The sequence below is a fragment of the Melanotaenia boesemani genome, chromosome 14 (genome assembly GCF_017639745.1).
Source record: "Melanotaenia boesemani isolate fMelBoe1 chromosome 14, fMelBoe1.pri, whole genome shotgun sequence".
Taxonomy (NCBI): Eukaryota; Metazoa; Chordata; class Actinopteri; order Atheriniformes; family Melanotaeniidae; genus Melanotaenia; species Melanotaenia boesemani.
The window spans coordinates 9223849-9251687 of NC_055695.1; the positions used below are offsets into that span (position 1 = coordinate 9223849).

The window sequence follows — 27839 nt, forward strand, 5'->3', positions numbered from 1 at the left end:
TCAAATATTACTGTTTTTCTCACAATTTGTTTTGACCACATTTGAAAAATCTTTAAAAAAAAAAAACACTAAATAAATAAATAATGACAACAGTGTTGTCAAAGTAGGGAGCTAGTATAGATACTGTAAATATCAGTTGTGTACTTCATATAATTCAGCCTATGTGATAGCTTGTGTGTTTTGTTTTTTTTTATTAACATTTTTTTCCAGTTTTCAATAAATCTGTTGACTTTTGTTAGTTTAACTAAAACAAACCACTTGCAATGTGAAGGGGTCCTGACAAGTAGATAAAAGGTGCAGCTTAAGGTGCACTGCATTTAGAATTTATTTAATGTTGTATCAATGAAAAATTAAATGATGCACTGGTGAAAAGATCTTAGAACAAAACATTTATGCTAAATGCTTGAAAAGAGAAAGCCAAACATGTTTAAATATGTCTTAAATGTCTTATTACTGACACTTGAGTCTTGGTGGTTTCTTGCATTTTGTCTGTTTTGCTTTGAATCCTGATCTTGCTGTACATAGAAATATAAAAAACAATTTCACAGGAAGCATCATTTGGGAAGGCAAGCGACGCTGCATGAAAAAACGAGGAGTGTGAAACAGCTTTTAATGACATAAATTTGTATACTTACTTTTCACAAAATTAAAAAAAAGTGATTATTTGCATTTCAAATATTCATTATCAGAGTACACAGGAACAGAGAGGGAGAGTGTGGACAAATAGCACAAACCATAAATCACTCTCCCTCATTCAAAAGGTTCAAATCCCAGCGTGCATCAGTCTCAGAAAAGAACACGTTGGGATTGAGAGATTGCCTTCTAGTTAATATGTACATGTCAAACTTTTTGCATTATTGTCAATAAAGAGAAATTCAATAAGTTCATTTCAAGCATCCAGCCGTTGCTTCCATAGGCTCGGGCTCCACTGCTTGCATACTGGTTTCCAAATCAAGGGAGAAACTTAGAACTTCTGTATCCATATTCCATCTTTTTAAATGCTTGGGTAGTCTATCTACATGTGGAGCATTTTAACATCTCACAAGGTGGGGACAGTGCTTATAATATTCCCCAAATATAGTTGATGGGATGAAAATTGCTGAAGGAGAGCTTCAGCAGTTTGCTGGACAGCTTGCATAGAGAACTCTCCAGTTGTCCGCTCTACTGCACGTCTTCTGAAACTCACATTTCCAGAAATCCACCAGGGGATGTAGACTTTTCCTCTGTGGCTATTTAAAAAAAATATTTCAATTCCTTTTCTGCTTATGATGATAAGCAGAAAGCGATCATTTGGGAAGATATGTTGCATGATAAAATAATAAATGGTCTAAGATAGCCCTCAGTTGTTAAACACAGTAATAGTCAACAGGCTTGTGTTTATTGTAGGAGAATAAAAGGACATTTTGTCACAGACACATTTATCTATGAACAAAATAATAATAGTATGATGTGAGGGATTCTGTTTGAATGGGGTCCTTTATCATTTTAATCAATAACAGCTGGCTGAGACTGTCCAATCTTTCAGAACCCAACATTTTTTAATAAATGTGATAATGTCACCTCCACTAACACTCTGGCAGCTGCAGTGAGAGACAAGATTTTTTTTTGCAGTTGTGTTAGTGGTGTGGAAATGTATGGAAACATAGGGTGGTCACACCTCGGTGCTGATTGCCCGGGTGTTGGTGTAGAAATCAGGAGGCCGGCCTCGCTGGGTGTCCCTCAGCAGGGAGCCTCGGACAGCAGGCAGTGGCATTGCCAGAGCCTGGTTGTCATAGTGGGTGGGCATGTAGGTGATGCGTTCACCACCATTGCGCATCTCATCAGTGGTACGGATGTAGAAGGGTGAGTCATAAAGCGAGCAGCTGGGACAGTAGCTGCGTCGCCCCCCTGTGGGTTTGGTAGGATTTGAGGATTTAGGTGGCTCTGGTGGAGACAGAGACAGCGGAGTGATGATGGGTCCATCCAGGCCAGACATACTGCAGGCGTTGCAGGCGAAGTGTTGCTGAGAGATGGAGCCGCTGTCAGACCCATTCTTCTTACAGCAGTAGTACTACAGAGAAAAAGCCTTGGTGTGTAAAAAGTTCACGAAATTTCAAACAAAACACAAAAGTCAAATGGATGGAAACAGCAAACTTGATCAGTTCATGGCATATTTTCTCCTCCGGACCAGTTATTGTCTAGCAATAACTATAAAGAGATTTTCTGTTATTTAAAGCTATTAGCTATCTCCATTTTTATTTTATATATTTATATATATTTTATATTGTCTGATTAATATAAGTAAAACAGAACTTAGATGTATTAGTTATTGAGGAGTTTAAATGTTTTACAAAAAGTCAGAAGCTAGTAAAAAAAACCTTACGGAAGACCTTTTTATTTAGTGCATTTTGGCTTTATTATGTCATACAGCAATATCTTGGCTTACTTACTAAGTGCAAAATAGGGCTTAATAACATAATCACAATCCTAATAGGAATTTTAAAAGTTAGCTAAAAAGTGTGGCATCTGTTTTTTCAAACTTGATCTGAGGGAAGGCTTAACTTCTCACAATTGAAATTGAAAATGTCTGGTGCATATTGCAAAATACACATTTCTTAAGTAAAGGCAAGATATAAATCTCTTATTCTTAAGATATCAATTATTTAATGCTTTTGTTTCTCATAGCATCCCTTGCATTTCAGTTTCTCTTTCTGCCTTGTTGAACTGTCTGACCTGTGTTGTATTTGTACTGTTTAGCCATGCTCTCTTGTCCATGTCTGCATTGTTTTTCTTCATATTCCTGACTAGGATGTTTTCATCAGGCTTGCTTATTCTCATTATTCCACTTTCCTGTTTCCTCTATACCACTGACTGCCGCCCCATGCTTGACAATCACCAGTTTATTCAACTTTCAAACTGTTGCTTGGCACCATGTTTCTGAATCCTCCCTCTGGTGAAATCATTGCTGCATTTAGTTTAATGATTCAAAGTGTTGGCAAGATATTTACTGTATCATATACATAGTGAGATCATACCTGGAGTCTACAGTAACAGAGCACGGCTATGATACACAAAAGTATCACTGTGGCCAGTATTCCTCCAGTTATGACAACAGTTCCAGCTGTCATCCGACCAGCTCTCCATCAAACTCTGGTGTGGACACAGGAAGTGACATCATTAGTAATTGGTAGCTTAATGCTCAACAATATGAAGATTACTCAAAAAAAAAACAAAAAAAAAAAACAAACAAACAAAAAAACAATGGTCTACAATTAAATGAAGATATATTCAGTGTAGTTACGCTTTATTTGTAACACAAGGTGCAGTATTATAACGAACATAAGGGCCTATATATGTATTAAAAGATATGTCACTTTATCTTAAGTAGAAATTTTTTTAACAGTTTGATCAATGACTAGTCACATTTAAATCTGCATTTATAACCAAATGACACCTCTCTGCAGATAAACATATTGTGGAATAAACAAATATGAACAACCTCTTTAAATTGTTGGTATCATTTTCTACGTTGCATCACACACAAAACTTACAGTGGCTAAATTCGCTGTTAAATACTATTGTAAATGTCTATAAGTGCAATTAAAATGAATTTGCCTCAAGATAAATGTCTTGTATAATAGACCTTGTTATGATTTTTTCTTTTGATATACTCACGTTCAGCAAAGCTGCTTAACACCTGAAAGTAGAATAACTTGAGTTATATATTTAATGATTTGCAGATACTTAAATAGAAATGACGTCTATCAGACAAACTCACATCACAGAAGTGTTTTAATGTCGAATGGGTGAACGGTAGTTAGGTGAGAGTTCATTGGAGAGACGTCACCCTTCTTTGCCACTCTGACTGAATGTATCTGAGGAAAAGACATGCAAAGGAAGGGAGGAAATGAAGATGGGGAAATTGAGTAACTGTATCTGCTTTTCTCCACAAGGTGGCAACAAGAGAACATAAAATTATCTCTCAGACTGGTTAATGTCTTGTTATTAAATTCATTTCCTCCCGGAGAGCCTAAGAAGGAAAAAAGAAATAGATAGTCATCATGTTAAAATAGAAACATTGACATTTGCTGAACACATCAAAGTCTTCAAATCCTATTAAATCTATATTGTTGAGCAACATCTCTCTTTTATCCACACTGAAATACACACAAACACACACATGCAGTATCACAGGACAGCAGCAGTAAAAGTGATTTAGTAGCAAGGAGCCCAGTTGATTGGGGTTTTACTGTAGACTGCAGTCCAAGGCTTGTCCAGGTGAAGTGAAATCTATTACAGCTGATAAAAACATGTCCAACGTGAGATTGGGGTGGAGGCTTGAGGCCTACTGGTGTAGGGCAAGGAAAATGGAAGCATAATGGGAAAAAAGTATTAGTGATTTACATATATGAAATATGTGGAGGTATGCATACACTCAACGGTTATAGTGTGGACTCCTACTTGTGATTTAATCTGTTTCACATTTGAACAGACTGATGTGTCAGAATCAGAATCAGAATCAGAAAGGTTTTTTATTGCCATATGAGTGAACAGGTTCACATCATTAGGAAAATGCTGCGGTACTTGGTGCAGACATAAAAACAATATAAGTTATAAGTTTAAGCATGCAATAAATATAAAATAAAAATTTTAAAACAAAATAAAGTCTCTACACTTTAACACAAAATTACAAAATATACAGGATGGGTATGGAATTAGAGCATAATCCAGAAAGTATGCTAAAGTGACAGTAAAGTAGCTTTGGTATGTTTGTCTCTTTTTGCATGAAGCACAGGTCCTGTGACTGAGACAGAGCGTTTATGGCCTAGAGTTCTTGTTCATGAGTCCAACAGCAGAGGGGTAGAAACTCTTCTTGTGGCGAGAGGTTCTGGTCCGGATGGACCGTAGCCTCCTGCCTGAGGGGAGTGGCTCAAAAAGTCCATGACCAGGATGAGAAGGGTCGGCTGCGATCCGGCCCGCACGGCCCAGTGTCCTGGAGGCGTACACGTTCTGGAGAGATGGGAGAGTACAGCTGATCACCTTCTCAGCAGAGCGCACGATACGCTGTAGCCTCTGTACGTCCCTGGTGGTGGCTCCAGCGTACCACACGGTGATGGAAGAAGTGAGGATGGACTCAATGATGGCTGTGTAGAACTGCACCATTGTCTTTGTTGGCAGGTTGAATTTCTTCAACTGCCTCAGGAAGTACATCCTCTGCTGGGCCTTCTTGATGACAGAGGTGATGGTGGGCTCCCACTCGAGGTCCTGGGTGATGGTGGTACCCAGGAAGCGGAATGAGTCCACAGTGGTGATGGGGATGTCAGTCAGGATGATGGAGGGGAGTGGGGCTGTGTGCTTCCTAAAGTTCACAATAATCTCCACTGTCTTCTGGGCGTTCAGCTCCAGGTTGTTGTGGCTGCACCAGGACACCAGACGTTCAACCTCCATCCTGTAGGCAGACTCATCCCCGTCAGAGATGAGTCCAATAACGGGGGTGTCGTCCACAAACTTAATAAGTTTGACAGACTGGTGGCTCGAGGTGCAGCAGTTGGTGTACAGGGAGAAGAGCATAGGAGAAAGTACACAGCCTTGGGGGGTGCCAGTGCTGATGGTCCGGGAGGCCGAGATGTTCTTCCCCAGCCTCACGTGCTGCCTCCTGTCCGTCAGGAAGTCAGTGATCCACCTGCAGATGGGATCAGGCACGTTCATCTGGGACAGCTTGTTTTGGAGGAGGTCTGGGAGGATGGTATTGAAGGCAGAGCTGAAGTCCACGAACAGGATCCTGGCGTAGGTTCCCGGTGAGTCCAGATGCTGCAGGATGAAGTGCAGGGCTATGTTGATGGCGTCGTCTACAGACCTGTTGGCTCTGTAGGCGAACTGCAGGGGATCCAGGAGGGGGGCCGTGAGGGATTTGAGGTGGGACAGAACCAGGCGCTCAAATGACTTCATGATCACAGAGGTCAGTGCCACAGGGATGTAGTCATTAAGTCCAGTGATCCTTGGCTTCTTGGGGACAGGAACTATAGTGGAATTTTTGAAGCAGTCCGGCACGTGACACGCCTCCAGTGAGGCACTGAAAATGTCCGTAAACACTGGGGCCAGCTCGTTTGCACAGTGTCTCAAGGTGGCTGGAGAGACACCGTCTGGGCCGGGGGCTTTCCGGGGGTTCACACGTTCGAACTGCTTCTTCACCTGCTCTTCCCCAATGGAAAAGGTTGTGGGGGTGGGGAAGGAGGGGGGCGTTGTGGAAGTCCTTGATGATGCATTCTCCTCTGAGGCGGGGTAGGAGGGGGGGTAAGAGTCTTTGTTGTTGTTGGGACTGGGGCTGGTGGAGGTGTGAGGGCTGCCTGATGGTCCATCAAAGCGACAGTAGAATCCATTTAAGAGGTTGGCTGTTCGCAGGTCGTCAGTGGAGTGGGGGGTTTTGGGCTTGTAGTTGGTCATTTGCCTAAGTCTTCTCCACGCTGAGGCCGGGTCGTTCTCTGAGATTTCCTGTCGCATATTCTCAGAGTGCTGTGATCTAGCAGTGTCCACTTCCCTGCTAAACCTGTATTTAGCCTCTTTGTAGCAGTGACCAGTAATGTAATGTGATAGATGACATCCATCACAGCTCTAAGATGGATGAGCAGAAAAAGCAACCATTCCCTCAGCAGTACTGACCACCTGATCATCCCACAGTCAGGTCTAAAGTACGGTCACCAAGTGCAATATACAGACAGAAACACATAAATAAAATACTCTTTCAGAAATATTGTCCCTAGATTTGGGCCACAGTTAATTTAAAGTACATATGAGAAGCCAGCTGTATTGCAAAATGAGAAGAGAAGCAGCTTCAATCTGAACTGACTCACTCATCAGACTTCATTTATTTATGCTTTATGAAGTACCTGTAATATTATTATTAACGTCTGCACCAAAATGTTGCAGATGTTCTACAGGTCTGTTGTTGAAAGTGCAATCAGCTTTGCAGCAATCTGCTGGGGCAGCGGCATCAGAACCAGAGACTTGAAAAGAATTAACAAACTGATCAAGAAAGCTGGTTCTGTGCTTGGAGTAACTCTGGAGCCGCTGGAGTTGATCATCAAAAAAAGAATTCTGTACAAGCTGACGAAGGTAATGGAAGATCCTTCACACCCTCTACACAACGCCGTGACGAAACAACAGAGTGTGTTCAGTGGGAGGCTTGTTCAAGTCCGATGCAAGACAGAGAGATACAGAAGATCCTTCCTTCCAGCAGCTATCAGGCTGAAGAACAAAGCCCTTAATTAATTAATGTGATTGTTTTAAAAAAAATACTACTACTACAATATTGAATTTCCCTTTGGGATTAATAAAGTATTTTTCATTCATTTCATTCAATATCATGCAAACAGACTGAAATGTGTCAAATTTGCAAGTTAGTGAAGATTTTTTAGATCTAACCAGTATTTCATATTTTTATTTTGTGTACAGGTCAGTAATGATTGGATATAAAAAAAAGAGCACCTTGTAGAGGTAAAGCCTCTCAGAAGTAAAGCTGGAGTGAGTTTAATCATCTACAAAAAACTATATTGAAAATTGTGATGCAATTTCAGAATAATGTTTCTCAATAAACACTGCATAATATCATAAAAAGGTTCAGGTTCAGTCCCTTTAGTGGAACTGTAATAAACAGATGCTAAATTCTGTCATGGAAATCACTGCATGGCTTAGGAATGCAGCAATTAATGTATGTGAGCACAGTTTGCTGTGCCTGTTAAAGGTCTATCTTACAACAAAGAAATTATATGTAAATATGATCCAGAAATCCCACTACCGTCTCTGATCCATTTAATTGGACTGATGCAACATGGAAACGTCTTCTGTGGTCAGATTGATCAATATTTGAAATTCTTTTTGTAAATCATAGATGCTGTATCCTCCTGTCTGCAGGGAAAATGGACCATCCAGCTTGTTATAAGCACTCAGTTTATGAGCAGAGAAGACGCAGGAATATTGAGCAGCTAAAATCCATTATTACAGGAGAATAGCACAATATTCCTCTTCCAGAGGTGCAGCAACTGATCACCACAATTCCTGTTGTTAAAAGCAGAGAGGATGCTATACAACAGCAAAGCCCTGTTCCAACTTTTTGGAGATGTATTGCTGGCATAATTTTTAAGCCGAGCTCATCCATCCATTTTCTATACCCACTAATTAGTTGCAGGGTTTGGAGTCTATCCTAGCAGCTACTAGGCGAAAGGCAGGGTACACCCTGGACAGGTCACCAGTCCATCGTAGCGCCAACACAGAGAGACAAACAACCACTCACACTCACTCCTAGGGAGGATTTAGAGTGACAAATTAATCTAACATGCATGTCTTTGGAATGTATGAGGAAGCTGAAAACTCAACCCAGGAACCTTCTTGCTGTGAGGCAATGATGCTTACCATCACACCACCTTGCAGGACGCTTACAACTGATTCACAATTGGACAAATGTAGACGCACACACAATTCAAACTTGTTGTTTTAGATAAATATTTGAGTTTATGTGTTCTACTGAGGATAAAATATTGGTGACAGAATTAGTTGTTAGACAGCAGACAGCAGCAGTCCCTATAGGAAAAGTTCAAATTAATAGTCAAATGTCCCAAACAGTTTTCTGGCATAAAACCTTTTCAGGTGTAACTGTTCTACCGATGTTATGTGTGAGGTTTGTTACAATTTTTTCCCATTGTGAATCAGTTGTGAGTGTAAGCTTCATAAATATTTACTGACAGGTCTGCTAAATGTCTTTTTAGGTTAACACTGGTTTTTCTTTTAAACGGCTGAAAGAGGGTGCCCCATAGACAGAGTGTGTTACTGAGAAGGACAGAAGAAGTAACATCACTTCACATTAAAGTTTTCTCCGGTGAATCTGTTTTTATTTGCCTTCCTAACTGCTAGTGTTAGTTATGCTAACACCTAGCTTGTAATGAACGTTATCGATGAATGAGAAAGGAGAGAGAGAGAGAGAAACAAAAAATAAGAAAAACAATCAGAGCATTGTAGTTGTAGAATCTAACTCCGTAAAGCACAGTCAGATTACATGTTTTATTGATATTTTGAGAATATAGAACTTTGCTTTGATTAGCAGCTTTATGTTATGTCAGACCAAAAATTTATTTCCTTTGTAGTTCTGTCACACATAAGATCACACTTTATTTCACACACTGGCGAGACAAAGTTAAAATGGCTTTGACCCCTTTATAGATGCAGCTAGTAGACAGACAGACAGACAGACAGACAACTTTATTTATCCCCGAAGGGAAATTGCGTTGTTACAGTAGTCCAGTAATAACATAAAAAATCCAGAGTGAAATAAGTTAGAGAAAAAAATATAAAAAAATATAAATACAGAGTGAATTGAGACAACTATAGATTGCAGTAAGTACAGTGGTTGACTTAGTCCAGTTGTGTGATCGTGTCTCTGGCAGAGGTAGATGAGTTATGGAGTCTTATTGCAGCAGGAAGGAACGATCTCCTGTACCGTTCCTTAGAGCAGCGGGGTTGGACCAGTCTGCTGCTAAAACTGCTCTTTAGCTTGTCCAGTGTGTTATGGAGGGGGTGGGAGGGGTTGTCCCTGATTGCCAGCAGTTTTGCCAGCATTCTCTCCTCCACCACCTCCTCCAGGGTGACAAGTTTAGAGCCGACAGCAGACTCTGCCTTTCTGATCAGTTTCCTCAGTCTGTTGGAGTCCTTTGCCTTGATGCCCGCACCCCAGGACACTGCAGCAAAGAAGATGGCGCTCGCCACAACAGACTGATAAAACATCTGCAGCATCTTATTGCAGACGTGAAAGGACCTGAGCCTCCTTAAGAAGTAAAGCCGGCTCTGCCCCTTCTTGTAAATGGCGTCTGTGTTGGTGGACCAGTCCAGCTTATTATTAAGTGTGACGCCTAAATATTTGTATGAGTCCACTGAGTCCACATCTGTCCCATTGATGCAGACAGGAGAGGGCAGATGCTTTTTCCTCCTAAAGTCCACCACCATCTCTCTCGTCTTCGCCACGTTCAGCAGTAGATGGTTCTCCCCACACCACCTCACAAAGCGGTCCACCAGGTCCCTGTACTCAGCCTCCCTCCCCCCCTCCACACATCCCACAATGGCCGTGTCATCAGAGAATTTCTGCAGATGACACGATTCAGTGCAGTACTTAAAGTCTGATGTATATGTGGTGAAGAGGAAGGGAGACAGCACAGTTCCCTGGGGGGCCCCAATGTTACTGATCAGACGATCAGACACGCAGCTCTGTAACCTCACAAACTGTGGTCTGCCCGTCAGATAGTCGTCTACCCAGGCGACGAGGGGAGCACTCACCCACATGTCCAGCAGTTTGGCCTTCAGCAGTCCAGGCTGGATGGTGTTAAAGGCGCTGGAGAAGTCGAAGAACATGATGCGGACTGATGTGTCAGGTCTATCCAGGGAGGAGTAGGCCCTCTGCAGCAAGTAGATGATTGCATCATCAACCCCAACATGGGGCTGATATGCAAACTGGAGGGGGTCTTGTGATTGGCTCACCAGTGGCCTGAGGTGCGCCAGAACCAGTCTCTCCATGACCTTCATGGTGTGAGAGGTCAGTGCTACTGGCCTGACCTCTCACACCATGAAGGTCATGGAGAGACTGGTACATTTTATTCATCACATATCACACCTATTATTTTAAGTATTGCCATAGCACAATCACAAAGCTTTGGTGCCTTTATAGATGAGGGGCTCAGAATAAAAACACCTTCTGAGTTGTTACAGCAGTTCAGAGTGTTGAGTACTTTTGAGCAGTTCTTGTATATGATTATCTAGGACTTGCATCCATATATAAGGATGACAGGACTGACCCTGTGGCAATTTAATTTATTAATCCAATGTTTTGTTTGTCTGAGAGTAGGTTAAGATGAGTTTCTGGATGATAGCCATGCTTAACATCAGTGCATTTCCAATATTTATACATTTCTTGTTAACTAAAAAACTAACACAACACAAGTGCTCTTGAATATTTGATTGTCACAAGGATATACATCAGTTCCTTCATCAAAAGCACAATGAGCCAAAAATTCTGTCTAACTGTCCACAGAAGAGAAGAAAAGGGGATTGTGCTTCTCCCACAGGCTGTGATATGAAGTTCTACGCTGGCACCAAACTCATAAACCATGTTTATGTCAGAAAGTACACTATTTTCAATTAGTTTTGGAGACCAAATAGGATTGCAGCTGACATATTCTTCGTAAAACCATTAATCACTACACTTCATGCAATTGCAGACTAGGCACACTGAACTATTTTTCATAATTAATGCCAGCACAGTGACTAATCATGCAAAGGGGAAATGAAAACACAGTCAATGTTGTCACCACCTCATCCTTTACTCAGACACACGCACACAAGATAATACACAGATTTGTTTTTATCTCCTGTTTGCATGTTGCTCTATAGGCACTTTGAGACAAACTTGCTGGTTAGAGGCCCTCAAACCCAACACTCACTGCCTGAAGAGCCCTGAACACTGATAAGACTCTCCGTCTCTCTCTCTCTCTTTCTCTCTCTCTCTCTCTCACACACACACACACACACACACACACACACACACAAACACATACATTAGACAGACATATCTTTAGTATATAAATCACAGCATCCTAATAAAACATCCATTAGAGTTGACGATAGAGTTTTCTATGTTGGTGTGCAAAAAACACCAGCAATTCATTTACTAAGTAACACCACTAAACCTCAATACTTACCACAAACATCTAATCCAATTAAAGCTGACACTGCAGTGTGATACATGTAAAGCCTGATTAAACTCCTCTTCGTTTAAGGAAGCCATGCTGTTTGCAGCAGTTTTCAGTGCTGTGTAAACATAGTGCAGAAAGAATGATGCCAGCTAAAGTTTTAGGAGAGACACAGATTGAAAGGAAATTTTTAGTTTCCTCCTCAACATTTTTAAGCTCCTATAAAAACCATCACAACAAACTTTTTATTCTGTCAGAAAAATGCTGAACAAGCTTCAGGCTCAGGACCTTTCTGCTACTCCACTACCATCTAACCAGAAAATAAATAGATAAATAACTGAGTAAGAAAATAAGTAAATAATTAACCCATATAAAGTCATGACAATAAGGTATGTCTCCATTAGGTGAATGAACTAACTGCAGCCTTTGACATGGTGGACCACCCATTCCTTCTGACACGCTTAGAGCAGTGTGTCAGTATCAGAGGCGCTGTCCTTCACTGGTTTCAGTTTTATTTGTTGGATTGGTCTTTCTGTGTCCACCTTGAGGAGTTTTCCTCAGCTGCAGCCCCTCTCAGTTAAGGGGTCCGACAAGGGTCCATTTTGGGTCCACTACTTTTTCCCTTGTATATGCTGCCCTTGGGGTCTGTTTTTCAGAAGTACAGTACTGCTTACCATTGCTTTGCTGATGATGTTTATATCTATATCCCCTTAAAACCACAGGGGGATTCTCTGACTAATCTTCTCAGTTGCTTGTGTGATCTAAAAGCTTGGATGGATTTAAACATTTTCCACTTAAATAAGGAAAAAACTGAAATTGTAGTTTTTGGAAGTTCTGAGCTTCTAAATGTTACAGTAAATGTTCTCGGTCTGCTTACTTTGGATTGTTGAACCCATGTTAAAAATCTTGGTGCGATTATTGGTAGCTCCTTTAACTTCCACCGGCACGTTAATTCTGTAGTCAAAAGCGTTTTCTTCCATTTGAAGCTGCTTGGCAAGTTAGAGCCCTGTTTGCCTAAGCATGACCTAGAAAAAGTCCTTCACCTGCTCATCATGCCTCACATAGATTATTGCAGCTCTCCGTATTACGTGATCACATCACCCCTGTGGCTGCCTCTTTGCGTTGGCTTCCTCTTAGTTTTAGGACCCAGTACAAGATTTTATTATTTGTTTTTTAAGCCTTAAATGGTTTAGCTCCCCCGTATTTGTTGGAGTTGCTACACCAGCATGCTCCAGCCAGGACTTTGAGGTCCTCTTCACAGCTCTTTCTGAAGGTCCCGTCTGCTAGACTCAAATCCAGGGGTGACAGAGCTTTCTCGGTTGCCGTTCTTAAGCTGCGGAACTGCTTGCCACTTCAAATCAGAGCTGCTCAGTCTATCTATGGTTTTAAGTCTCAACTTAAGACCCACTTCTTTGCAATGGCGTTTAAACAAAAATAAGCTTCACATTTGCATGTTTTTACTTTGCTTTATTCCAGTTTTATAATTTAATTTTGTTTTTTTAATTGTTTTATTGTGTAGTGTTTTATTTTTAACTGTGGAGTGTTCTGTTTGTTGTTGTTCTATTGTTCAGCACTTTGGGCAACTGCTGTTGCAGAAATGTGTTATATAAATAAACTTGAACTGATGATGAAGTTTATTCTGTATGCTGACTTGTCTCAAATTGCAGCTGGAGTGTTCTGTGCTCAGCACATTTAACGTTAGTTTTGGACAAGCCATTATTTTTTTTTAAAGAATGTGATTGTAACATTTTAGCTTGCATTGACAGTTTTCCACTGACAGCCATCAGTCATGATGGAGCTATATATATATATATATCTATCTATATATATATATATATATATATATATATATATATATATATATATATATATATATATATATATATATATATATATATATATATATACACATATATATAAATGCATACTTCACACAAAAATAAGACAATTTGTGTTTAGGCCACAATATTGCCCCTTCAACAATCCCAGTTGGCATTTATGACACATCCTTGGAAAGCCTGATTAGTTACCATCATGATGAGGTATATCTTGTAAGGATTATGCTATGTGGAATAAGGAACATAGCTAAATGTGTAGGTACTGCCCCTTCAGTAATGATGCCAAAATCTCCTGCAATATTCTCCTGTTGGAGTGCTCTCTTGTTTTAAGATTCATTTGCTGCCAGTTGTGTGTCAGTCACAGATGTATGACTGGCACCTGAAGGGCACTTAACTGACAAACATAACAGAATGACATTCTGAAGTTGGTGGTGATCTCATATCTCCAGAATCTGATGACCAAGCTCCCCCCCACAGAGCGAGGTTCATCACAGAGAACCTATGGAATTTAGAGAGGATGGGTTGGCCTGCCTTGAGCACAGACTCCCAACTGAACATTTGTGGGATTAGCCTGGGCGTTCTGTTTGTTCTCAAGAGACCAACACAATCTAGGTTGACCTTAAACAACTCCTGGTTGAGGTATGAGATGCCATTCCACAGCAAGCTGTGACCAGACTGGTGACCAGCATCAGGAGGAGGTGCCAAGCTGTTGTGGCTGCAAAAAAAAGTAAGTAGATCAGAAGAAATTTAACAACACAACTTTCCAGTTATCATTTAGCTTTTGTATATCTTGTGAGATAATGTGAGATTGTTCAGTTGAATTATTACACTCACTTTTTCTCTTTTTTTTTTTTTTTGCTTCTAGTGTCTTTGCATTTCAGATCCAAATCCTATGACCAGGCAATAATTCAACCATATTTCAACAAATATCTGGCATTTTGTAATCCAAAATCCACAGCTCTATGACTACTGTAGAAAACAAGTCACACATCCAAACAGGATTCATGGTCACAGCTGAAATGTAATTAGTTTAATCCTGTTATCTGGCGTTCCAAAAGCTTTCCTCTATCTGTGTCCTCTCTCTATAGTCTTGCAGCCCGATGTGGGAATTTGTGTGTGTTTTTGGTTATGTGTATTCTGTATAAGTAAATGCCAGTTTGTGCACATGTGTGGGTGTGAAATAAACACAAATGTGGGTGGAAGTGTAATGTAAAGTAGAATCAATGATAAGACGTATATAGGAAAAGAAAAACATGGTTATGGTGTAATATAGCTGCACTGGAAAATGTAGCATAGTGACACCTCTGGATGAAATATGAGATGCTCATTCGGCCTATTTGGTTTTTTGTTGTGAGGTGAAAAGTTCACATGTTGAGTACTTGCTGTGGAGCCGCTTTCAAGTTGATAGTATAAATGTAAAAGAACTATGCCTTAAGTCTATATCACATCATGTCAATATATGCTAATTAGTACTGAACACAACTAGGAATTAAAGTTTGAGCACCAACTTTTACAACAATCCAGCCAACATATGTGAACATCTTTCAGACCACAGCTGTGTCAACTTCAATGCAGTGCTGAAGGAACAGCCACTAAATCCCTAAAGTCAGTAGACCTCATTATCTGAGGAGTTAATCAGATCTTTGCTTTTAACTGGATGCTTAATTTAAAATAGTCTTCCTATTGATGAGTGGACTGACACTTGCAGATTTCTCTAAAACCCTTCATGTACAGAGGCATCCTAGTTCAACCAGCTGCTATCACATCTTCCCTCCTCAGTTCTTGCAGCAGTTTTAGCCCAAAAGACAGAGATTGATGACAGTGAACATTTTTGTTCAATTACTTGATTTCACTCTTGGTCATTTTGGGGCAGAGAATGCAATGAACATAAAGAACCACTCTCCAGAATGATCCTGTTGGCCTCATGAATGTACATGATTAATAAAGACAGTGAGACGCTTCATTCCTGTGCAGATGGAAGGAGATGAGACAACAGAGTTGGCACACAGTTGAGGAATTTTTCTCAATATAGTCTGAGCCATGTTCTGAAGTTGTACGTGCAGCTGGCAGATTTATAACTGGTGAATATTATATGCTCTTATGCAGCTCTCCAGGCTATTGTATTGCACAGCTTTGCCAGCTCCTGATTCAGCCTTTTTACTCACTCGCTGTGACCCAAGATGTGGTCAATACCTTAACTCAGAGTGAATGAAAAATGTTTAACAGCCCATCTGTAATTTCTATAAATACATTAAATTCAATTTCCTCCCTTTTCATATAAGAATAACTCCAGTTATCCTGGCCAGTATCAACTCTTCAATCTGGCTCCTAACCTTTCACTAAGCTTTCAGTACTATTACATCAAAAATGTTTGTGATTAATGAATCTTTGATAACAACTAAAATACTCAATGACATCTGCTACTGGTTTCCAGGAGTTATGTTAATCCTTAAATCTTCTCTTTAGAGAGGAAAAGACAAGGGGAAAAAAATTCATATATTTGAACAACATTTCATAGCTGTGCTAGCTGCAACTCTTACCATGCAGTCATAGCAGAATTGAGGTTACATGCGATATTGGTAAAATAATGATAAAAGGTTTAGAAATATGATGAAGCTTGTGCATGAATGAAAAAAAAAAAACATATTGAATATGTGTTATTTATAAGTTCTCAGCCAAACATGAATCTGAAGTACAAATAACTGCATGCTCTCAGAAATTTCTCCAGAAACGACTGCAAAGAAAAAGAAAATTATATAAGCAAGATCTAGATACACTACTGCATCCTCTGGGCTCAGACAGACTGAGGTGAAGTGGAAAACTGTCCTGAAGCCTGATAAATCAACACATTTAACATCTTTTTGTGGAAATCATAGATACTGTGTCCTCGAAACTGATAAGAAGAGGAACCATCCAACTTATCAACACTGAGTTCAAAGGCTGGCAAATGTGCTCATATGTTGGTGGGTGCTTTACTGAGCATGCCTTGATGTGACCCCATGACTGAATATATGCTCCATTGATCCGCAGCACAAAAACATTGACGTTTCACAATATACACGCAGAAACTGTACAATTGCTGTGATTTCCTTTCCCTGTTCCCTACAAAGATGAAGCTTAAGTTTCCATTTGTCAGCATGTCCCACTGCTCCAACATTATGAAACATCTCACTGGTGTTAACTTGACCACAAATTCTTATCACATGAATGCTGCATGACTAAAACAACTGACTTCGAATACATTTTGGAAAAGTGGACAAAGGTGTATTTTTCACATTTTTAGTGAGACTAGGCTGCATGAGCACATCAATGAAGTCATCATTAAAGCAGAATGATACCATATATGAAGTTTTTTTAACCACATAATATCATTTGGTGCCTTCTTCCTCTTCTTTTTTTCCCAGCTGCTTTCAGGGGTTACCACAGTGAATCGTCTGTCTCTTTCGAACCCTGTCCTCTGCATCTTCTTCTCTTACATGAACTAACTTCATGTCCTTCTTCACTACATCCATAAATCTCCTCTTTGGTCTTCCTCTTAGCCTCCTGCCTGGTAGTTCCAACTTCAGCATCCTTCTGCCAATATATTCACTACTCATGCTCTGTACATGTCCAGACCATCTTAGTCTGGCCTCTCTGACTGACTCCAAAACATCTAATATGTGTTGTTTCTCTGATGTGCTCATTCCTGATCCTATCATCCTCGTCAAAAATATTATCCTTAAATCCAACTTGCAAAAGCTGTATGTGTGCGTTTCTCTGAGTTTTCTTTTTTAGAATATCTAATAGATGTATAAAATTAAGTCGCAATAACTATGCAACTATACAACAATAAAAAAAACAACCTGGATAGGTTGTAAACTTCATTCCTTAGACAACCAAACATCTTTTGGAATCATTTAGCATTCCCTTGTTCAGATTCCTATCATGTAAGTCCTGCTTCCCACTTTGAGAATTTTACACTCAATTTGTGTTTAGTCAGATTCCCAGAAAAGAACTTGCTCAGAAAAAAATAGCTGATGTTAAATGTGCTGTATCCCTCTGCGCTACAATTTTTACAAGGATTTTATTATAGCTGCTTAGCTCTACCCCTGACATCCGATTTGCCAGCATCTCTTCACATCTGGCAGAGGTGCAGCATCACTGCGTGCACGACCAGCACAGCGCAGCCATGGAAGCTGTAATTACTGCACGTCCATTCTGCTGGTCGGCATGGAGGTCTCATAAAATGAAATGAAACAATCAGGATTCCATTTTAATGGGAATACTGCAACATGAACTGTAAATTTGCATAAATTCACATGAACATTTTACAATTTATAGTGGGGAAGCAAATAAGGACAACATAAGGAAGGCAGGGCTTTCCTCCAGAGTAAAAATAGGAGCAAAAGCTAGGTTTCAGTGTTATCTTTGTATTCCCATTAAAAATTAACCGTCAACATCAGAATTAGCCTCAGGTTGAGAGGAAATATATTACACTAATGACATAGCTATTACATAAGTGTAACAGCTTCAGCTGCTTATTTTCTAAAGATTAAGGATCTAATTAAACTTTTAAATTGTTCAGTTTCATCCTAAATGACTTCAGATTAACTTGTCCTGCTAACATTTTTTGACAATTTCTGATTTTGACTGACTTAGAAAAAAATCATCTTTTTAAAACTAGTGTTTAAAATCAGTCTGACTCCAAAAGTCCCCCCCGCCCACAACCCACTACCACATGCACCCCGTTGCTTACAAAGAAATGTACGAAGTAATGTGCCACAAAATAGTCTTTTTTTTTTTATTGGCTGCTACTTTATTAACTTTAGTTAAAACCATGTCAGTGGCAGAAGGAAATATCAGTTCCTCTGCTACAGTTTGAGGAAACTCTGCAAACTTCTTCAGGTGAATTGAGCTTTCGATGAGAGACGGATGCTGCTTTAGTAAAACAACTCTGTAATATATGACAGTTGAGTAGCTTTATATCTTAAGTAATTAACAGGATTTTCTTTGTGTTCAGGATGAGAAGTCCCCAAGTGGTGGTGTAACTTGTTTGGCTTCATACTGTCAGATGCTAATATCTTCAGACATACAACACACTGTGGTCTCTCTTCACTACCTACTTTTGACCTTTACCATTACTTGACCATTACCTGGTCAGGCCTAGGGCAAGATATGCCTCATCATATTTTCCTGTCTTTTCTTTTTTTTTTTTTTTTTTTTTCTGGTAATGGAAATCTCTGTTGTTGTTCACTGGTAGTTTCACAAATTTGTTCATGTTTTGTTAGTAGTGCAAAATCTAAGTTTTATTTAGCCTTGCTATGCCCCCCCTGTCATAATTCTGGGCCCTGCCCCCCAGTTTGGGAACCACTGGCTTAAAGCCAGGAGTGTTTGACCTTCAGCATTCAGGACAGTAAGTGAATCTGCTGAGCAATCCTTCCAGCAGTCAGACCGAGACACAGAAGAGGAAACACTTCCAGGACAAACAACCTCTCATCTGTCAGGTAACAGTTTTACATCGAGAATGTCATTTATGTTTTCATACATGGAAGCACTCCTGTTTTTGTTTAAAAGAAATGTGATTTGTATTGGAGACAACAAAGTCACTTTAATATGCAGTTACAACATTTCATCTTAAAACATCAATATCTTCATATGCATTGCAATAAGATTATTCAACTTGAAGAAACATGGTGCACAAAAAAGCAATACAAGTCCCCTTATTGCTAAACCTTTCCTTTTACAAATTAGGAAGAAAAATCCTTTTAAAGAATTAATCTCGGATTCAGGATCTATTCCACCAAAAGCTCATTTTAAGATAATTAATTTTTGGTTATTGGAAAAACCTTCTTTGTTACCCACCGTAGAAAAGAACATTACATTTGCAGTAATATTCCCAAAAGATCAGCCACTGCTAGGAAATCACTCACTTCCAGCTGCAGTTTTAAACACTCAAGTGACTCCAGCTCAACTATCAAGTCATGTATGTCATTTTTAAAGGTTTTATTCTACTAACAAAGACTTACAAAGGGTTATATCAGTTTCTCAAGGCGAGTATCTTATAGTGTATGTCAATGTCAAAGGCTGTTGTGTCATTTTAAGGCTGCCTGACTGTGTGCATACGTTTGTCATCCTGACTACGTCTGAAAGTGTATATGTGTGTTTTTGATGACTCACCACAGACAGAGCAGCCAGCAGCAACAACACAGCTACGTTAGTAGATAACAGCTTTTTTCTTCCACAGGCCTCCGGCTCTGCCAACAAGACTTCCTCTCTGTGGCCTTATCTTCACCCACTTCAGAGCTTTGTTCACATCAACACGCCACAGGGCGCGCACAGCGAGTCTTACCTAGTGTACTCCCAACCCGCCAAACAGTTAGAGTACATAACCGGCACCTTTTGGTTTTGAGCTTTAACCAACTTCAGAGAATTTCAAATCAGAGCTGTGTGATGTTGGATGAACGCGTCTGTAGAGTCAAAAGTGACTTTAGTGCATAAAGAGTTAATGAGAAAAATCTTCATTATGCCCTCATCATTAATAACTGATAAAAACTAAATCCAGATTTATTAGGTAAAGATTTCAAACTCAAATGGGTTTTACTTATATGGCACTTTTACACTGCAAGTCTTCACCCCTACAAGCTGGGATCGAACCACTAACCTTTCACTTGACAGATAACCACTCTCCTCCTGAGCCACAGCCAACCTTGAATTGTCTTTTATGGATTGTGATAAATGGACTGAGTAGAAGACTGTCAGAATGGGTTGCCATTTTTCTTTAGATCAAAGAACGGGGGGCAGTCATTCTCATGTAATTTACTCAGATATTGCACAGATTGAGTGTGTTGACAAGTCTGTTATCCCAGTTATGATTACATTTTGGAAGAATTCTGGTTATGTGCTCCAAACATCTTATTCTGCTTTCAGAAAGCTGGACATGCTGGAAAAATCCTATATACCCAGAATACTGTTCCATGATCAAATCAAGTCCAGCTCACTCATTAAGTGAATTGAGAATTTACAAAAGAGACAAACTACAAGTCTAAGATGACATGAAGCAACAATGACTGAGAGTTGATCTGACAAACAAGTGTTTGATCCCTGCAGAAACATCTGTGGGTGCCATGTTAGCCTGACATTACACTAAGTTACTGCATGCATTCAAAGGTAAAAAATTGCAATAATGTTATAGATTTAAGGAACATCATGAAACTAAAGTAAATGTAGGCATGATGATTGTTTTATAATAAATATAAGCATAAGTAATGGCTGTATTACTAAAGTGAAAGGATGTTTAATGTAAGGCTGTGTCTGCATATTCATATATTCCAGTGTTTCTCAATCCTGGTCCTCGGGAACCACAGCCCTGCATGTTTTAGAGGTGTCCATCTTTAACACACCTGACTCAAATGAATGGCTCGATAGCAGGCCTGCAAAGAATTTGACAAGCAGTTCAGTTAATATGAATCAAGTGTACTGGAGTTGGACACAAACATGCAGGGCAGTGGTCCCTGAGGACCAGGATTGAGAAACACTGATCTATTCAGATGTTCATATTTGCAGGCCTGACTGGACTGTGCCTTGCAGCAGTGAACGTCATGCTTCAGCCTAACTCAGCGATGATTTTGTTAGTGATTCAAGGAACTTTTTAAACCTCTTTCTTTTTCTGACTTCTGTTGTTTTGAAGCAAAGTAAAGAAAAAAACACTGCACTGGGAAAGCAGAGTATTTCTCCTCCAACTATGCACACACCTCTCTTCCTGTAATCTGTGCAGTCAGCATGACAACAGCAAGCTGCAAGCAGCTACTGGTTTTTTCCACATGAAGACTGTTGTTCTTTACTTACTCAGAGCCTGCAGTGGAAGAAAGAAACTAGAACTAGAAACATATGAACACATTCCAACTTCAAAATAATGCTTCAACTATTTATTGTGAACCACATGTGAATCACCAGAGCCCACAAAATTAGAATTTGGAACATCCCTGCTTTATAAATGGAAATGCCTTTTTAATTAACACCAGTAGCACTGCAGATGTACTCCTATACCTTGACCCTGTGTCTCTATAATTTCCTTATTTTTATGATAATATTTCATTGATTGTTTGTTGTTTGAAAATGTAGAAAAGAATCTGAGCTTAAAGAGATCCAATAACAATAGTAGGTTTCATTTCCACCAAAATCAGACACGATTCCACTGACATGAATGAAGCAAATAAACTTGGCAGCATAATGATGCCAGACAGCGGCGGTATAAATTATACAAGCCTGAGGGAAGAAAAAACTGCAGCGGCCATTAAGAAAGAACAAAGCAGAAATACATATCATTCTTTATCTCTGGGAATATCTGAGATATTATATCATATCTGGGAATATGTCAGTCATGAGGGTTTATTTAATTGGAAAAATAGCTTCCATGACTAATAATGTGAATCAATCAGTCAAAAGCCACCTTTTTATGCGTATATAAACAAATGACTACATTTTTGGTCAATCTGTTGGTCCAACTGGCAACGGAAGTCACAGTTTATGAATTTTTTTTATAATTTAAGGGATGTTCCAAACTCCATTTGTTTTCTCTGTGCTTCTGTCACTAGTTTATGCCATAAAAACACATTTCAAGAAAACACTGCATCCTCAAGATCAAAGCAGGTGCACGAAAAATGTTTTCTGTTTTCTGAAATGAACCTGTTTTACTGCTTGTTTTGATTACATAAATGGGTTATTTTAGCAGCTCACATATCACAGATCCACAATGCTGGAATGTAACATGACTTGAAGAAATTAACTGAACCCAGTCATAGGTTCCCACCATGATCAGGGTGGCAACACATCCTGCAAGCCAACATGCTATGTTTGTATGATTTGAGGCTAAACCAGAGGACATGTAGACCTAAATATAATTTTGGTGCCAAACATAAGTAACAATCTGTAAGGCTCAGCCACATTAACTCTGATCATGTTAAATCTTGATATACACCAGAGTAGGAAGTAGGCTGTTGTCTTTATGCAGGGTGGACAACTTGCTTTTGAATAAATGGGATTACACATTATTTGTATAAAATGTATTAGCTCAAACTACCATCAGATACTCATACTGGAACTGTTTGTGTTTTATTTCAAAAGTTTAGCTCAGATTTTTGATAAATCTTAAAATAAGCTGGTCTGACCAACTGAGGCTGGCAGCCCGTCCTGCTGTTGCTGCACTGCAGCTTGGACACAGCTCGTCTCACCTTTAATGTGTGACTACAGTGCACTCAACTCCCAACTATATAAAAACCAATCCAGCTACTACAAAAAGAAAAAAAAACCTTAAGGACTTATGAATTATTCAAACACTACCTCTGAGACACTGGAACACTTTTCCTTTTTCAAGTTAGTTTGAGATCCTCCTCACCCACACTCACCCCAAGCCTGCACACACACATTCATGCACTATATATACCACCAGCATGACTGAAAAACACTTTTCTATGCATGTTGTCCCAGAAAGTACACTGAGTGGATTGTCAGCAGGGATAAGACTTTACAACCAAAGGCATGAGAGCTGTCTGCCTCCAGAAAACATTACAGACAAAACTCTGGGACAGACAAGGCTTCTATATAGTAACATTAACTTTGCTTCATTTTAAAAATGGTTCATTGAAATTCCTCACACAGTTTAGTACATTTGAGACTGACATGATGTTGGCACACTCTTTCGACTTTCCTTTAATTGCAGTTTGCATAATGTCACATTCAAAGCCTACAAACCCTCAGATGTTTAACTTATGTGGACATGATGCAAGACTGTGGGTCTTGCTTAACAATAAAGTTAAACTACTTGTGCTTAACTGGAGGAATTCATTTAGTCTACTTCTCTTTTTGATTATCTTTAATCTCAACTGATGTAAAGGAAAGCTTCTTTTTTATTAAACAACCATGTTAGAAGATGTATTTGTGGAAAAGATGCTAATCTGTTTAAGGAGGGTCAAATCATTGGCATCAAGCAGAGAAAACATCTAAGGAGATGCAGAAACTACTAAAATTGGGTTTAAAAATGTCCAACGCCCTTTTAGAGCTTGCAGCAGCGTGGAAGGAGAGGAAGCCATCTGCTCGAATTAAACAGCTTGATTTGCCATTATCCAAACAGATAGAGGTGTAAAGACAAAAGCATGTAAAAGGTATAAAGCATACGCAACTTCAGAGTCTTGAAGGCAGTTGTTTGCTTTGCATCTGTGAACAGATGTTTGCAAAAGCACTTCTGCTTTGTTTTTATTTTTATTTATTTATTTTTTTAATAAATACAGATGTGTTACAACCATGCAAATCCTTTACTACATATTCACAAACTTGAATTTCTCAAGCAGATTTGTTTTTACAGGGTGACAAAACTTGATTTATAATTTAATTTAAAATTTTGAAATTAGTTGTAAACATTCATTTACAGCTGCAAAATATTTATGACTATACTGAGCCTAAAGATGGGAGCATCAGGGTAAGAAGAGAGGCAGATGAAGTGGTGCAGCCATCATGCCTAGTGCCTACACTACAAACTTGTGGAGCAAGTTATTTGATCTGGGGTTGCTGCAGTTGATTAGGTTTTGGTTTAGTAACAAATACGCATCCAAAGAATGAGGTCGGCTAACTACATGCATATACTGAATGAGCTTGTTATTCTATCAATGGATTTCTTCTTCCCTGATGGCACGGGCATGTTCAATGCCAGAATTCATTAGGCTTAAATTGTGAAAGAGTGGTTCAGGGACAAATAGACATCATATTCAGACACAGATTGGCCACTACAGAGTCCAGACCTGAATCCCAATGACAATCTTTGGGATATGCTGGAGAAGACTTTGCACAGTGGGCAAACTCTCCCATCATCAATACAAGATCTTGATGAAAACTTAATGCAACACTGGATGGAAATACATCTTGTGACAATGCTGAATCTTACTGAAACAATGCTGCAGTGAATACTGCTGTAATCAAAGCTAAAGGTTTAATAAAATATTAGGAGTGTTTGACCTTTTCTTTGGTGGTGGTTTTTCAAATTAGTCAGGCAGTGTACAATTTTAATTAATTTAAATTCCTGAGTATGGCTCAGATTTTTGAAAATGTTGAAGGAAGATTTATCATTGGAAACTTAAAAATATGTCAATATTTGTCGTGAGGATTGAAGTGGCTTAATAGCATACATCTGCAGGTTGTGTGTTTTTATGTCCAGTGTGCTGCCTCTGCTTCATTAAATCCAACGATGTGGAAGTCCGACAAGTTTTGAAAAGCTTTCATCGGTCCGCACAAGGTCCAGCAAAAACATAAGAAGCACAAACATCTGTTACTCAACTCCCAGTAGTGACAGTGTCAGAGTTAATAAGGCAGTTTAGGCAAACACTTGCCTGAATTAATGAAGATTTATCAAAGATTTAGTTTTACAGCCAGAGAAGCACTTAAAAAACAATATAGTACTGACAAGCCAAATGTAGCTGGCAGCTAGTTATCATTTCCATCAGTGTTGTGAAGTGTAGGCACATCAGATCATTTTATAACCTGTGTATTTAATACATATTTGTCTGTTGCTGCTGCATTAGCTGTCACAGGCCTGACTGCAATCTCCTATGGGAAATCAGCCCACTTCCTGTTGTACCACACTGGAGGTGGAGGAGCTGAGGGTGGAGGGGAGGCAGGAGAAGACAGGGGGGTGCACAGAGGCTGCTTCTCAGTTATTTAGTCAGGCTGTATTTTCTAGCCTTCCTGTGTGAGAAATGGGTCATAGTAGCGCAGCACCTGCTGCAACTGTGTCAGGGATCAATGTTCTTCCCTTATTGTACATAAGCTGCCATGTGCACAAGATTTGAAAAAAAAAAGTGGACATGAATCTTTCTTTGACAATCCAAATTTAAAAAAAGCTAAGATTTGCATTTTCCTGTGATTTTTATTTAATTGTATGATGTATGAGGCAGAAACATTTCATGTTTTTATCTCAGCAACTTCTTTTGTTTTGGTAATATACATCTGTTTTGGCTTTTCAGGCCTCTAAAGATTCCAGAAGAAGCTTTAACAAAGGTCATTTAGAACAAGTAAAAAAAATTATTAAAACAGGTAATGTCAACAGGTGACTGTAATCATGATTTGTTGCAAAGGAATTTGCCACAACAAGCTGAATCTTTGAGACCAAAGATGGGTGGAACAACTTCACTTTATGAACAAATGTGTGGCTAAATAATTTAAATACCCAAAATTAGCATATTTCTCTTTTCATGGTGCATAATATTATGTAACAATTCAAATAATCTGCAGAAATTTCAGAGCATAAAGAGCAGTGACAGGAGCCTAAAATAGACAAAAATGCCAGTAAAAACTTTACAGTGTAAAATAAGAAGCTTTACATCAATCTTGTACTGACTTCTCTGGGCTCAGGAGCATCTGGGATGGACCATCATACAGTGGAAACTGTCATCAGAGAATTGGTGTTCAAGATATTTTTTTCAGAACAAATAGATGTTGTGTACACAGATCAAAAGATGAAAAGGATAATCTTGACTGAAATCATCAACAAGTCCAAAAGCCAGGCTCTGTTATGAGTTGTGTCAGTGGTATTTAAACTTCATTTAAACTCCTGTAATGGCAGCATTAATGCAGAAAAGCATACACATTTTTTTCCTGAGATATCCAGCATTTTACAACACAATAAAACCACATTGCAGGGTGCAGGTACTGAACTAGGTTGCTTGTTATGGATGATCCCCAACAGAGAATGTGTGGAGCATTTTGAAAGTAAAAATGCCACAGCAACAATCCTTTTGCACACCTTTGGACATGATTGCAGGAACAAAAAATGTATACAGATGTATATTAACAAATTAAATTAAGTTCAAGAGACAAAACATAAAATAGCTCTAGTTTATACTATTTGCAAAGCAATTAAAGCAAAATGTAAGGATATCTGTTTTATATATATATATATATATATATATATATATATACAGTAGCTTTCTCATATATGGGACATAGATTATTTGGTCAGATTATTCAAACTGGTGTACAAAAAAATAAAAGCTAAGATGAGGGGTAAAGGGAGTGATGACGCTAGCGCATTAAGTGTATTTAAAAATAAATGGAATTAATACATTTTTATTATTTAAAAGAAGTGAATTACAACTATTTGATAATATTTTAAAGGGTGGCTGTACAGTACCTGTATTTTAAACTCCACAGTAGTCCCAGTGTTTACCGAATCTCCAACCTCAGCAGTGAGGGTGCTTCAACTCACACTCAACCTTCACTTTATGCACTTTTTGGTCAAAACAGGTCTATATAAGCTTTGTGCGATACTTTTAAACGCCTGCCTTAGCCTACATCATCCTTTCAGACAGAAAAGCAGCTCAGTCTTAATTAAATGCCAACAGAAGATCACAGCAGCAGCAGCGAAATGGCAAAACCCCAATATTCCATGTCCTGCTGAGATGCTTCTCTGTCACTTCATCTACTCTATAAAGCAGACAAGGCATCCAGTATTTCTTGTCGTACTAAATGTCACCACTATAAATAGCTGAGCACTTCTTAAAACACAACTAAAAGCACTAATTACTGAATGCAGAGTCTGAAAAATGGATTTCCACTAGACAATTTTGCAACATCCAACCCCTTTTCATCAAAGCACATACCTGATTTAGTTACATGGTCCGATAGTACGTCTCGTGCTTATCCTGTGGACCCAGATTTTAAAAATCCACTAGTATCTTTAAGGCAGCAGCAGGACAGAGAAGTGCTGTGCACGGACTGCGGCGGAACTTCTCCAAGGATGAGCCGGAGTCCGATGCGCACGACGCTACCAGGACCAAAAAAAAAAAAAAAAACACTACCGCTATGAGGCCAGCTGCAAGAGGTCAGACAGACGGCTGTGGAGACAACCAGAAGCAGGGGAGCACAGTCACACTGCGGTAACTGGAGCAAAAACGAACGGGTAACGGGATGAGGACTATACGCTGCGAGATGGGCGCTTTTACGCGCAAGAAAAACGTTTTTCTCCTTCACACACGGTGGCAATCTTCCCACCACTCCAAGAAGGTAACAGGACCGTAAAAAAGCGTAAAATCAATTGAATTTGGATGGACACATCCAACAAGTGAGGGATAGGGGAGCGAAATGACGGAGTCCAAAGCGGGGCGAACTGGGAGGAGGCGGAGGGAGGACAGCCGACCCGCATCACACACAACCACCCTGGTAAAATAGGTGTTATGTTCCATTACAGGAGCATAATGTGAAAACACATATAAGAGTGAATATTACTGTCATAAGAAGAATATTGAAGTGAGGTTCACTTTACACGTTG

General features: G+C 39.4%; 1 protein-coding gene across 2 annotated transcripts; it reads right to left on the bottom strand.

Annotated features, from left to right (window-relative positions):
* On the bottom strand, positions 1-27674 carry LOC121653712 (protein FAM163A-like). Of its 2 annotated transcripts, XM_042007363.1 has the most exons (5): positions 27172-27674; positions 3758-3854; positions 3655-3676; positions 3015-3129; positions 1-2050 (listed from the first exon to the last, which is right to left on the bottom strand). In XM_042007363.1, exons 4-5 carry the CDS (start codon positions 3105-3107, stop codon positions 1652-1654), a joined length of 492 nt encoding a protein of 163 aa, XP_041863297.1. In that variant the 5' UTR covers positions 3108-3129; positions 3655-3676; positions 3758-3854; positions 27172-27674; the 3' UTR covers positions 1-1651. The 2 variants fall into 2 exon arrangements, with proteins under 2 accessions (XP_041863297.1, XP_041863298.1); XM_042007364.1 differs by having other exon boundaries at positions 3655-3854.
* Positions 27675-27839: the final 165 nt, after the last annotated feature.